General features: G+C 36.4%; 1 protein-coding gene across 18 annotated transcripts in view; it reads right to left on the bottom strand.

Annotated features, from left to right (window-relative positions):
- cacna1aa (calcium channel, voltage-dependent, P/Q type, alpha 1A subunit, a) overlaps positions 1–13,997 on the bottom strand; it is a 110,857-nt gene that overhangs the window by 80,669 nt on the left and 16,191 nt on the right. For all 18 annotated transcript variants that reach the window (XR_007929289.1, XR_007929290.1, XM_051888506.1 and 15 more), the window contains exons 2-3: positions 10,586–10,691; positions 10,255–10,394 (exon numbers count right to left, since the gene is read on the bottom strand). Coding sequence is in view for 16 of the 18 variants with exons in the window: in XM_051888506.1 (XP_051744466.1) it covers positions 10,255–10,394; positions 10,586–10,691 (246 nt within the window). In the remaining 2 variants the exon portion in view is untranslated. The remainder of the gene's footprint in view (positions 1–10,254; positions 10,395–10,585; positions 10,692–13,997) is intronic.

Below are 13,997 nucleotides of genomic sequence, written 5' to 3' on the forward strand. Positions count from 1 at the left end.
AATCGTAATATCAGATAATTGAAGACATGGTAAGCAAGTTTGTGAATATTATATATGCGTTCAGCGTACGTGACAAGCATGACACGTCGCCATGGAAACAATAAGGGCAAACGTTCTAAAATAACGGTCGCCTTAAAAAAAACTCACTCTGGAGGGTCAGCTAGAATATTTTAAACTCACGCTTGAAAGGTGTTTCAAAGGATGCTGATTTTTAGAAGGCAGCTGTCTGACTCTGAGATGGCAATTGACTATATGCACGGTTACTTCCTGATTGTCGTTAAGCCAGCTCGGGCATTTCCGGTGAACTGTTAGCTGTTCATTCTGTACTTGCTGTACATCGACACAAAACCATCAGTGGTTGACTTTTTAATATTGTATTCATATTTTAATGCAGTTATCACATATACCTAATTTGCCAATAAACCAGTTTTATTGATTGCAATAAAGACGAAGCTATTGGGACCGTTTAAAAATGCCGTGTCTGTAATTAGAAACACACACGCATTTTTTCCCCCAGCACTTCAAATGTTATTTTTAATGTGATGAACACAAACATTATTTGTTCATCCTTCTGAGATTGTCTAAATTTATAAAACCGAACGTTTTAACATGTAGGAAATTCAACATTTGATAGAAAACACTTATTTAAAAATAAAAAAGACATTAATTACCACTCTAACCAGCAGGTGGCGGTAAAGTAGCATTTATTTGCGCATATAGCGCCATTTCCTGTAATAGTTTTTCACTTAGTTTCATTTTTGACTAAATATTAAACATTATAAAATTACTAGGTTTAAAAATACATTTTGTCAATGTGAAGTATGAAGTACTTACAAAATCTCATAAAAAAACAATAACTTTCCTTGTGAATTAGTTACACAGAAAGCGAGCACCGCGCTTTCCCTTTGTAATCACAGCAGCTGTCAGTCAGTGCAGCGCAAGCTCAGTGATTTCGGCACACTTGCGAAAACACATTTTATTCAATAAATCTAACTAAAGTGCACAACAAATATTTAATTTTTGATGCTTTTTTTCCCACGAAAGTGTGAAAACTGATGGTTAAATTGAATTTAGCCGAGGATGAACACTGAGGTACGTCTTTATTTATTTATTTTTTTATGTCATCTTACGTTTGGATGACTAAATTAATGCTATGCCTGACTATTTAAGTGACTATATTCTGATTAGAAACTAAGTATTACACTATTGATGCTCAACACACCAGCAAGTGGCATCTCACCGGAAGTTTTCGAGCTGGCTTATATTATTGCGGAAGTTCTAAAGAATGCTCCGTGCATATAGTCAATTGGGAACAAGGTTTGCATAACATTAGCAATATATTATTAGCTGTTTGATAATGTAAGCCAAACACTGTGTCTACACCGGACGCAAGCGGCACGATGCGTCAAAAGACAATATAGAACCCATTATAATCCGTGATATTGTCTACACTGGATGCGGCGCGACGGGATAATTCCCGACAGTAAACTGATTCCCCGTTCTATTTTTTATGTAGTCCAAGTGCTTTCCAACTGTCGTCTTGTCGCGTTCAGTCTAGACAGCTTTTAACTGTTGCGGCGAGGCATGACGCGACGTGATAAAAGTAGACACGGTGAAAGGCTAATTATGTTAAATACAGTTATGCGTCCGACATAGAGAGCAATACATAAAACGCATTAACATTCTAATACATCGACTCTGTAGACGACCCTGTATAATTCACTCTCCCTCTTCTTCTTCTTCTGAATCAGTTTCTGGTTCAACCATATATGGCTGAATTAAACCAGTAATTCCACTTGCCTTCGTGCAGCGTTTACTACACTAAAGTTGACCGAGTGGATCTCTGAGCTGGTGTGAGTTTGCGGAGGCGGAGCTAATTTGTATATTCATGGTTCAATGTAAAAAAAAAAAAAAAAAAAAAAAACAATTCTATGTGTCATTTTGGTGATCAAAGATGAGTTTTAAGGGATGAAATTATTGACTACAGGGGGACTTTAAAACAAAGCATATGTTAGACCTAAATTTGAGATTTAAGTTTAATTTAATTTTGTTTTTATAATTAGAATTCATTTTACATTACTTTTAGGTGTAACCCCAATCAGGTTTGACAAATATTTCATAAGAAAATGATTCATATTCTCGGAACAGCTAATACTTTGGTGTACAGGAAGGTCTTATTGCAATGTTTTTGCTGTTTCAATCATTTAAGTATAACCACTGTGCATGCATAAATGATGTTTTTGTGCACTCTCTGCTTCATGTTGTGGCTGTTTTACATCAGATTTAGACGTGTTGTTCAATTCAGTATATTTCTATCGGAAAATAAAGAGAAAAAGAAAAAGGGAAAAAGAGAAAGGGCTATTAATGTGTGTTATATCAAAGGACCAGAGCTGAGGTGTTGAGAGGGGACATATCATTTCATCTTCAAAGTGCTCCTCAACTGAAAGACACATCCGCCATTTACCTACCACAGCAAAGAGAGAACAGCTGTGAGCAGAGAGAGAATATCAGCATGTGAGTGTGTGAGGAAAGAGAAAGTTATTGTGTCTCAAGGTTTTGCTGGATGATTGATCATCTGCAGTAGTGAAAAACAGGTTACTGCAGCAGCTCCTGCATAGACTGCTCTCATTGGCTTGCTCTGCTTCTCCTCTCTCTCAATCTCTCTCTCTTACACACACACACACACACACACACACGCACACACACGCCACTTCTTGTTTCCAACCTACTGCTTCCCCAGTTGCATCTTTCCCTTTCTCTTCTCTTTCTCCTCTCTCTTTCTCTCTCTTCGCTAAACCCTAGGAAGCATGGAAAGACAAACCCAAGCTCACACTGCAATTCATTCCACCAGCCACAATTTCTCTTATTTGCTTCCCTTTTCTCCTTCACCCTTGCTGATGATGTATTTGTTTTTCCATTTTGTTAAAATTTGAGTCATAAATATACACATACACTATTGCTCAGCCTACTTCAAACGTTCATTGTACACATGATGAAGACTCAGAATGGAGTAAGTAGAGAGAAAATGGCTGCAGTAGGCAAACAGGACTATAGCTCTCCTCCCTACTGCAGCCAACACACCCTCTGACCCATTTACACATACACACAGTCTCTGCTAGATCAAACAAGAGAATCTCATTCTGTACGTACACATATAAACACAAATACATAACACAGAGAGAAGACAACACACACCTATGCGTGTACCCTTACAAAAATGGTAACCATAGAATAGTATTAATACAGATATTTTCGAAACACTTTTTTTTCCTTAAATATTTATATTTGGTTTGCCAACTTCTCTTTGCTATATCATCAAATATGCAAATAATAATTAATAATAATCTACAATTAATAAAATAATAATAATTATAATAAAAATAGTAAACTAGCATTTTATCTTTATGTATTTTAAGATTTTAGTTAACAATGTACTAGTAAGACTATCCTGTTACAATCATATTGCCCCTTTTAAAATAATTATGACACTTACTGCACATATTTTCACTTCATATATTATTTTGCTGGGTTTTATATAATTGGACAAGCTAAATACGCCAACATTGCTACCATGACATTGTACCAGAAAAAAAATGGTCATTTAAAAGTAGAAATCTGCAATAATATCAGTTTTAAATTCTCTACGAAACACCTTGTATTTTCAAGGCTTATAATGTCAATCCTGATAGAATCAACCCCCCCGTTTTCTCCTAATTATATGCCCTTGTAGATACATATTAAAATTTACCTTGAGTTGCTTTGAGTAGGCACAAAGCTATTCATCACATTGTCTAACAAAACGTTTAAAATCTTACAAAAGTTTATTGGAAAAGGCACCAGGTTCTTAGAAAGACAAAATGCACAAAAACAAAAACTCACTAAACACCACATGCACATCTACCCCACTTCAGTACAACTCAGAATATGACAGAGCTGAGAATCAGTTCACTGCTGATGTGACAAAGCACGTCACATGATAAATGTTTTTATCGTGTGGCGAAATGTTTTTATCATGTGCCACACATATACCTCCCGCACATTTTTCACAACACCCACCATGCGTTAAACTACCAATAACAACGCATGAGATCCAGCAGTTCTGTGTTAGTAATCATGCTAACTGAGCTACTATGGATGATCAATCAAGCTTGTGGATTGTAGGTCAAGTGGCAATATCTGCCTGAGCCAACCTTTTAGCACCTCTCCTTTCAGCCCTAGTTCTCTAAATTACAAACTAAATTGGATATGTGAGTGAATTTGATGTACACAGAAAGGGATGGAAAGGCTATAACGTGCATACGGGAGAAGAGGGACATTCAGAATAATGTACTGCAAGATAATAGGCAGTGCTGACATTATAACAGTATAGATTCAATTTCATTGTATTTTTTTATCAGAAACAATACCATTCAAGAGTTTCAGGTCAGTTAGATTTTTTTTTTTTTTTTTTAAACATTAATGCTTTTTTTCAGACATTAAATTGGCAGTGACAGTAAAAATATTTTTAATTAAAAAAAAGACTATATTTCAAATAAATGCTGTTGTTTTTGTACTTTTTATTTACCAAAAAATGTACAGTATTATGCTTTCTATGCAGTTCTATATTTTAGTTCTCAATTTTATGTTTTTTTTGGGTTCCAAATCAGCATATTATTATCAAACATGTGACACTGAAGACTGGAGTAATGAAAATTCAGCTTTTTTTCACGGGTTGAAATTACATTTTAAATGGTTAGTTCACCCTCATGTCGTCTCAAACCTGCAAGACCTTCGTTCATCTTCGGAACACAAATTAAGATATTTTTGATTAAATCTGAGAGGTTTCTTATCTCCCATAGAAAGCAATGAAATTACCACATTCAAGGTCCAGAGAAGTAGTGAAGACATCGTTAAAATAGTCAACGTGACTACAGTGGTTCAACCTTAATGTTATGAAGCAACGAGAATACTTTTTGTGCACAAAAGCAAAACAAAAATAGCGACTTTATTCAACCATTTTTCCTCTTCCCTGTCAGTCTCCAACACAGCTGGCACAGCGGACCCAGAGCAGAACTTCCGCGTTCTACGTCAGAACGCTGACTCTGCGTAGGAGACCGCGGTTTTGGAACCTTCATACCAGGAGTAAGCAAGGTTTGGGCTAAGGGTATATGTGACGGTAATTTGCTTTCTGGTCTTTAATAATGTTTTTAAAACATTAGCATCTAGATATGTTTCTATGTTTATATTTATAGAACATAAAAAAAAAAAAATCATAACTTAATGGGAAAGTTAAAGGTTTTTGGTAAAGATTGAACTGGTGAACTATTTTAGACTCTGAACCTCAGTATTGGCATCCACTGTTTGATTGCCAACAAAACTCTTCACACTTTTTTTCACACAAACCAGTCTATTACTAAATGTTTGTTATTCTCTTAAAAAGTTTGGATACCTGAATGAATGACCTATAAAATAATCACAAAAACATCTGGCCAGTTAAAAATGAAGGAGTACATAGAGATCCATTGTTTAATTGTAAAATCTTGTAGAACTTGGAGTTGAGTCGAACAAGGCAGTTACTAAAGCTGTAGAAATATGGAATTAGCCTTATATTAAATATTAGGTAGTATAAAGGAAATATAAGTCACTTTTATAGATTGTTTTTATAGTTTCATGCGTTTGAGATGTTTTTCATTATAAATACCATAGTTTGGTAATAATTATGCTAACTTTTCATTAGGGCAACTACAAAGAATTTAAGAGCTTTATAGCCTGGATCCCATGAATTAATGATGAAGTTATGACTTTTCTTCTGTGTAGTTATGTTCAGTTCTAATAAACTGTAATTGTACAATTAAAATATTAATTTAATAATTAAGAGCCTGCAATATAATGCAATATTCACATTGTTAAACACATTTGCAGTATATTTAAAATGATCTATTATTATTTGTTTCTGTCATTTATTCATTCATTCACTATCTATTAATTCCAATTTAAAGGCTTTAACACCAGCAAAACATCAGGCTAAGTCCATTACTGCCAGTCTCACAAGATGTTCCCCAGGGTTCGGTTCTTGGGCCTTTACTCTTTATCATCTACATGCTTCCATTAGGACACATTATCAATAAACATGGCTTTAACTTTCATTGCTATGCAGATGACACCTAACTTTACATCCATTTCCAATGCACTGCTCCTGTCCCCACCAAATCCATTGGCTTGTATTGATGACATACAGTAAATGCTTGGATGACCAGTAATTTTCTCAAACTCAACAATGATAAAACAGATCTACTTCTCGTTAGTCCTCCTCAATTTACATCCCGTCTCTGTGCTGACAACAGTAATATTGCTGGTGTCCTGGTTCAATCCTCCACCACTGTTAAAAACCTGGGTATAATATTTCTTCACTTACCAAATCTGCCATCTTTCACCTTCGAAATATTGGACATTACATCCGTTTTTAAATATCGATGATGCTGAGACCCTAGTCCATCCTTTAATTACCTTCGGCTAGACTACTGCAATTCTATTTTCTATGACTTACCCAACACGATAATAAATAAGCTCCAATGTATTCAGAACTCCACAGCTAGGGTCCACACATACACCAAGAAACCTTCCCACATTACTCCTATTTTACACAGACTACACTGGCTACCCATTCACTTCCGTATCCAATACAAGATCCTTCTTATCACATTCAAATTTTTTTCACTTCATGTTTCTCTGATTTATAGCCTCATGATCTGTTTCATGTTATGCTTGTTATGTTTTGTACGCTCAATGTATCTGTATATGTATATGTCTCTGTGCCTGCTGTTGTGTTCATTTGTTATAGTATTGTAAAACAACCTATGCACAAAGGCGCTATATAAAATAAACGTATTATTATTTATAGGGGAACATGTGGGCTGGATGGGCTGAATTTTAGCCCCAGTCCAGCCCTGATGTTTCTCCTCTTCTAGGGCCAGAAAGAAGACTTCCTAATGATGAAACAATTTAAAGTAAACTTCTTACAGTAGACATATGTGCAAAAGTTGTTGCTGTTTCTGGAAATCTGTTTGCTTTGACCTCATACGAAAATGCATTTATGCTTTTAACGTGTTGTAGCCTCGAATATTTACTTTGCATACTCATTGTTTCTCTCTGCGTTGGAGATTTGATTTGATTTTTTAATACAGAAACGATTTATTTTGATGGTCCCCTTCAGACATTCTGTTTACTAAGTAACGTTGCACCTACATGTCAACTAACTCTCATTAGAGTATTAGTAGACTTAGGCCTGGGCGATAAAAAGATATCTATATTTATCGACGGTACGTCTTATTCGATAACGATAGAATTTTTTTTCGATATAACTCTCGATATAGTTGAACTTAAATGCATTAAAATGTAAACAGACATGAAGTTCGGTTGCATGAACAACTCTCGAGCTCGCTCCGTCCCTGGATCACAAACAGACACGATACGAGTGACAAGCAAACAAGTTGCTGTGGAGTTCAGATGCGCAATCGCCACGTGAGATCAGATCACACAAACACATGAAAATGAGTGCTGTACCTTCCGACGACGAGGAGATTGTGAATAAAAAAGGACATATCAGCTCGTTAGTGTGGCAGTTTCATGGTTTCCTTACGTCTTACAGTTGATCTACTTCAAAGTTCGTCTTGAGAGGGCAGTTGTCATTTATAGGTATTAACAGCTGCACAAACAGTGTTTTCAACCACACAGTATCTTTATTTCTGTGTTACAAATATTCAACTTATCACAGAAGTACTGAGATAAAAGTTTATAGTTCAGATATAAATACTAATGTCTATGTTATCGATCAAAATAGAGCATATCAGCTTTTGAAAGAAACTTGAACGCGCTGAAAATGACGCATTAATCGATTACATTTGTTCACCACCAGGTGGCGATAAGTGACTTTTAAAAAATGTATTTGACGTTGAATCTTCATTCAACAGATTCTTTCAAATACACCGATTCATCCAGTAATGAAACAAGAGTATTTATGGGCGTGTCATTGAATCATACATCCAAACAGATTTAAAAAAAAAAAAAAAAAATTAATTCAAATATATTTAAAAAAGTTTAAAATAGACTGCAGCAATTAATATTTTGTCAGAACCTCTGTGATCTCGGTTTGAAAAAAAAAAAAAAAAAAATTCTCAATTTATCCAGAATTATGCAGCTCTAAGTGTCTTTAACACTTATTTATTTAATCTTCATATAAAATATAAGAAAGATTTGATTACATTTTATTTAGCTTTGTTTTAAAAATGATTTGTCGTTTGCCTTAATTAAAAATGCATTAATTAAATTCAAAAAAATGTTCCTACCAAAATGTTTTTAATAATTATCGATACCGATCAATATGAAACATTATATTGTGATAATTTTTTTAGCTGTATCGCCCAGCCCTAAGTAGACTGTCTGCTTAATATCTGCTAACACTTTATTTTGCTGGTCCCCCAACAGACATACTGACTATGAGTAACTTTGTAAGTACATGTCAACTTATTAACCCTAACCCCTTGTTCTACTTACCCCAACCCTACCCCTAAAGGCCGGAACACACCAAGCCGACGCCGACGAACTAGTGGTGACGAAAGCAGACTGCGGGGTTGGCTCACGTCGGCAGCGTCTGTGTCCAAAGTTGCCCTGACACACCAAACCAACGCTCGACACCCGACGGCCAAGTAGCACGTCTGTTCTGCGCAAGATGAAATGCCTTTCCATACCAGCAGGTGGCAGTAGCTGAACAGCCAATCAGAATGATCAGATGGCCCGACTGACCGACGAGCGCCGACGCCGATTCGACATTTTGAATCGGCCGGAAAAAAGCCGACGAGGACCAACTTCAGCCGACGGTGCAGAACACGCTGAGAAAACTTAGTCGGCCGACAAACAAAAACTGCCCGACGGCCGACCGTCGGCTTGGTGTGTTCCGGCCTTAACAGTCAACTAATGCTCAACTAATACTCTAATGAGAGTTAGTTGACACGTAGGTGCAACATTAATTATAGTCAACATAAGGTCTGTTTTGTGCATTATATTGTTCTGTTCATTATATTGTTCATTTTCAAATAAGTATACTGCAAGCTCAACATGCCATATGAAGACAAATGCAAATCTAAGTGTGTCTAACCATCAGGTTTTTCTTGTTATAATCTTCCTTCCTCCTTTGCAAAAATCGTGATTGTCTACAGCCCTGTGCTGTCCCATCATTCTTCCTTCTGTATGTTTCTCTCTTTTCTGTCAAGCTCTCTCTCTCTCTGGTGACATTTGTAGTGTGTCCTCACCGCTTGTATCTGCAGTGCTGCTCTGATCTTGGCTCACCATGAGCTCATTAGGTCAGGAGAACACAACATCACTTGCTGTGCAGTTACACCTCACATACACTCACGTCTACACGAACACATGAAGAATTCACGTAAAAATAAACCAAATTGGCAAAGCATTCACCCATAAACCTTTTAAAAAACAGAATATACATCGGGCAATATTTAAAAGGCCTTATTTGTATCTTTAAAATTCCAACACAGGCTTTTTAAAGAGCTAAAATCACTAAACAGTTGCACCACTTTTGTACCTGTGTCTTATTCACTAGACACTCTTAATCCAGTTTAACCAGGCATTATCTGTTTATAGATCAGGTGTGATTAAATTAAGTCATTGTCAATCTTTTCAGCACAAACACACGTTTTTCTATGCTAATTAGGCTCATTATAGATGCACCTAAGTCAATGCTACCTGGTACAATTAATGCTATTACTGCTCATGGAAAGCATGTGGCAGGGATAGCAAAGGTACTTCACCGTAAAACAGTAACAATACCAGTGGACCCTTTTCACGGACTGTGATGACGCATTTCCACACTTATCAACATTGAAAATGTAGTAGTTTTTCATATTTTCTTTTTTTTTAATTATAATGCTATACTTTGTGTTATATTACCTCAGCACTAAATTACAAAACACGAACCCCAGAAACGTGGAAAGGGTCCATACCAATTTTTCAGTAGTATCGGTACCAACTCAATGCTTTCAAATACTGTCATGGGTATTTGCACAGATGCTCTTTGAATATCGATACAGAACTTATTTCTTAAAATTGTGTGTTCAATAGCATACAGGTTTTTGTTATGGCATTGAAATTGGTGTGTTAGAAATTTACCCTAGTATTAGATTTGCATAATTTCTAGTGAATCGGGTGCCATTTATTCTTAGTGAATGTTTCAAGCATGCAGATGTGTTTGTTCTGACTTACCCAGTAAGCACCACTACAAAGTCCATAACATTCCAGCCATTACGTAGGTAAGAGCCCTTATGGAAGGCAAAGCCCAGAGCCAAGATCTTAATGCCAGACTCGAAACAGAAAATGCCAATGAAGTAAGGTTCAGTGTCCTCCTGTGAGAGAGAAGACAAAGGGACGGACAGAGAGAAACAAGAATGTGTAAACAGGAGTTATCCACTGGATTTCTTCAAAAAGAATGATAGGTCAGAGACCAATTAGTTCCTGTTTTCTGTTGAGTTACGTAGCTTCTGGCATCACAGCATACAGAAACAAAGAAACACTGATCAACACAACTGGAACTTACCAAACGCTCTGACATTGGTGTCTTGTCCCCGTCTGGAAGATGCTGTTCCAGGGCCAGGACGATGCAGTTAGCGATGATGGTAGCCAGGATCATGTACTCAAATGGAGTGAGAATCACAGGTCAAGGAAAACTCTTAAAACAACATGAATGCTACAACAGTTAAAATACCCCTTGCAGAATCTGTGGGATTATACAAACTGCTTTTAGTTTATGAATTAAGCTGATGAAGCTATACAATAATTACATACATATCATATACACATTATTTCTCGAGAGCAGCACAAAATAAAAAAAGTTTTATGATCTTATTTTTAAGATTTAATCCCTTTATTTTTTGAAAATGCTAAACATCTTACAGACTCTTAAAGGGGTATGAACTTATGAGCAAAAGACTCTCTGAACATCAGTGAAGAATAAATACATCTGATACTGAGGGCAGACATTCAAACAGTCGCCCTAACTGGATTACTTAGCAAAATCACATTAACCCCCTTAAACTAAATACAGGTCAAGTCAAATGCAGCAGTGGTTTTGCAGAGGTCAACTGAGAATCAAGTCCCACCTCACTGAGAAAATGCCTCACAGAGCAAGCGTAGCATCATGCTCATCCTGCATGGGCCAAACAACATCTCACACCATCTCCTTGTACGGCTGGTTGAGCCTGTGGCGAATAAGCTGGTATTCATGCTGAAGTAATGCACGCTGTGGATGAGTATGAGTCAGGCAGATTCTGTATGCTTTAAATGACCTCATCACTTGCCGCTCGTATTTACTGCAGGCCAATTTGTGTATCTGTGCATGTGTGTTGAGAGTCAGTATGAGCTTAGAAGGTTAGAGGCTGCTGTGTGATTCAAAGTGACATGCTTCTTTGGCTCACTAAACACAAGAACTTAAGGGTGGGTAGGATACGACTATCAGGACTGTCACAGACAAGCTCTGTTCCAAAACCTAGTGAGCTGCCAATGCAGGCGGCATTTTAAAGTCACAATGTAAAAAAAAAAGTAGCGAAAAATCATTTCGTCTGTATTGTGTACATCTGTGTGAAACTGTTTATCGAAACAGGAAAAATATAAGCTTTCTATCCATTGGTTGTTGATTGGATGGAAGCTGATCTAATTGCGAGTTTGCAGTCGTTTGTGCTAAACATATGGACGGATGAATAGTTTGCAATAAGATCAATAACATGCGTTTAGAGAATAAAAAGGGGGTATTTTAATTCAACATAGACTCGCTCCCAATGCACAGGCTGCTCTAAAAGGTAGGCAACTTAATTATGCTGCTTTCTATAATACTCATTTTGGACTAATTCTAAGGCAGAATAGCATGTATCCTTCATGACTACATTAAGTAATCTTAGAATGCTTTGCTATGAGCTTAAAAATAATTCCAGAAATTCCATAAAGGTGCCCTGCTTTGTATCTTATACAGTAGGCTGATTGTTAACAAGGCAACAAGCTAACGCTAACTTAAAGGGATACTTTACCACTGGTCAAATGGGCTTTCAATAAAACTTGGCTGCCTATGCAGTTGAAATCGTTGCTACCTAACATGAGAAAACAAAGAAAAAAGGCTGTCTTTAAATAGGTAGAAAAATTCCCACCAGTCCACTATAGATATGCTTACCAGAGTCAAAAAACACCTTGCTTTAGTAGGAAATACTTCTTAGCAAACTTTTAGTTATAATGGTGTCAACTAGGGCTGGGCGATTTTTCCGATTTTTTCGATTAATTCTAATTTAATGTTTTGCCTCGATTTTATTATTTTTTTAAATCGAGAAATCGCGATTTTGAATAAAAATGTTAGCAAGCGTTACAATTAGACATGTTAACAATACAGCAATGACAACCGTATTAGGAGAAGAAAATGATCCGACCTCATGATGGCGCCGGCGCGCCTGATTAACCGCTCTCATGTGATGCTCTATGAACGGAGAACACATCACTATTCTTAAGCGGCTGTTCATTCAGAAATGCGTTATTGCGTTATAAAAATGAGACGCAGGCAATGGAATGAGGAAAAAAAGGCAAAGTTATTAAACGCGAGTTGAGCTTTTTTTTTTAACTTGACCGCCGTGTTTTTAGAATGCCGAGACGCTGCAAAAGACGCGAGACACAAGTGCAACACCTAAACATGTCCTCCAAACATAAAAACAATAGGACAAATAGCGCAATGGAATGCAAAAACCTGTAAACCTGTTTGATATTTCATGTTTGCATGATGGTGACAGGCTGAAAGCTGCTGTTGTTTTCTGTTTTTACAAAGCATTTGCTGTTAATAGCCTATTACTGGTGTTATTTATTGCTATTACTTTTTGGCTAAGTTTGTACAACATTTGCCTTCATATTTCAGGCATATATCTACAAAGATATTTAACAAATTGTTTTACTTATACCATGTTGATCACTTCATGTGTGGTGCACTTGGAATGAACTTTTTTTAACCAGATTGTTAATAAAGAGAATGTTACTTAAATCATATTGTAGTTAAGTTTTTAAGTTGACTAGTTAAACAGTAAAAAAAAAAAAATCAAAATCAAAATCGTGAATCAGTCAATCATTCTGAAAAAATCGAGATTTTACTTTTTTGCCATATCGCCCAGCCTTAGTGTCAACTTGTGTTGTTCACGGGTGCAAGAATTCAAAGTGGTTTAGAGAATTACTTTATATTTCGAGTGAAGGATCCAGCGCTAAAGGCTGCAAAGAATCGTAAATATGGAGAGAACGCCGTGATAGAAAATCTTAAAAACCTCTTGAAATGTTTGTATTGTAGTCAACATTTCAAACTGGATTACCACAAACACAGTGTTTTGGGCCAAACTGAGGAGAAAAACTGAAAAAACTGCCGCTCTGTCTGTTCCGCCCAAACCCCCAAAGCAAAACGCTGTCGCATACAGGTAAGAAAGTGTTTCACTTTTACCATTAGACTGTCCAATGAACAAAGTATGATACAATTTTACAGTAACTGTTAATCCTCTGTCAATCTGACTGCCCATGAGCAGGGATAAAAAAATTCGGAAGTATAATCTGTATTTTTAAAATTTAACGTCAAAACGCGTCATCTGGCAGTCTTTTGCTGACAAATAAACATGAATTTCTCGGTTCAGGTAACACGGAGAATGAGTAAACATTGTTCATTTACATATACTACCGACATTGTAACAATACAAAGTTGGTTAAAAATCGGCGAAGTTACATTTTAAGTGGAATTGGAATAAAAGGAAAAGGAATTTCCTAAATACAAGTCGAAGAAGTTCAAAGCAGGACATGAATTAGAACGAAATATATCTATGAAACTTCAAGACTTTCAAACAAATCTTTCTCAAGCCAACATTAAAAGCATTTATCTTGACAAACTTGGCTTCTGGTTAAAAACTAGTTAGCTTACAAGAATTTCTTTGAATTTGAATTTTATT

The sequence above is a fragment of the Ctenopharyngodon idella genome, chromosome 3 (genome assembly GCF_019924925.1).
Source record: "Ctenopharyngodon idella isolate HZGC_01 chromosome 3, HZGC01, whole genome shotgun sequence".
Lineage (NCBI taxonomy): Eukaryota > Metazoa > Chordata > Actinopteri > Cypriniformes > Xenocyprididae > Ctenopharyngodon > Ctenopharyngodon idella.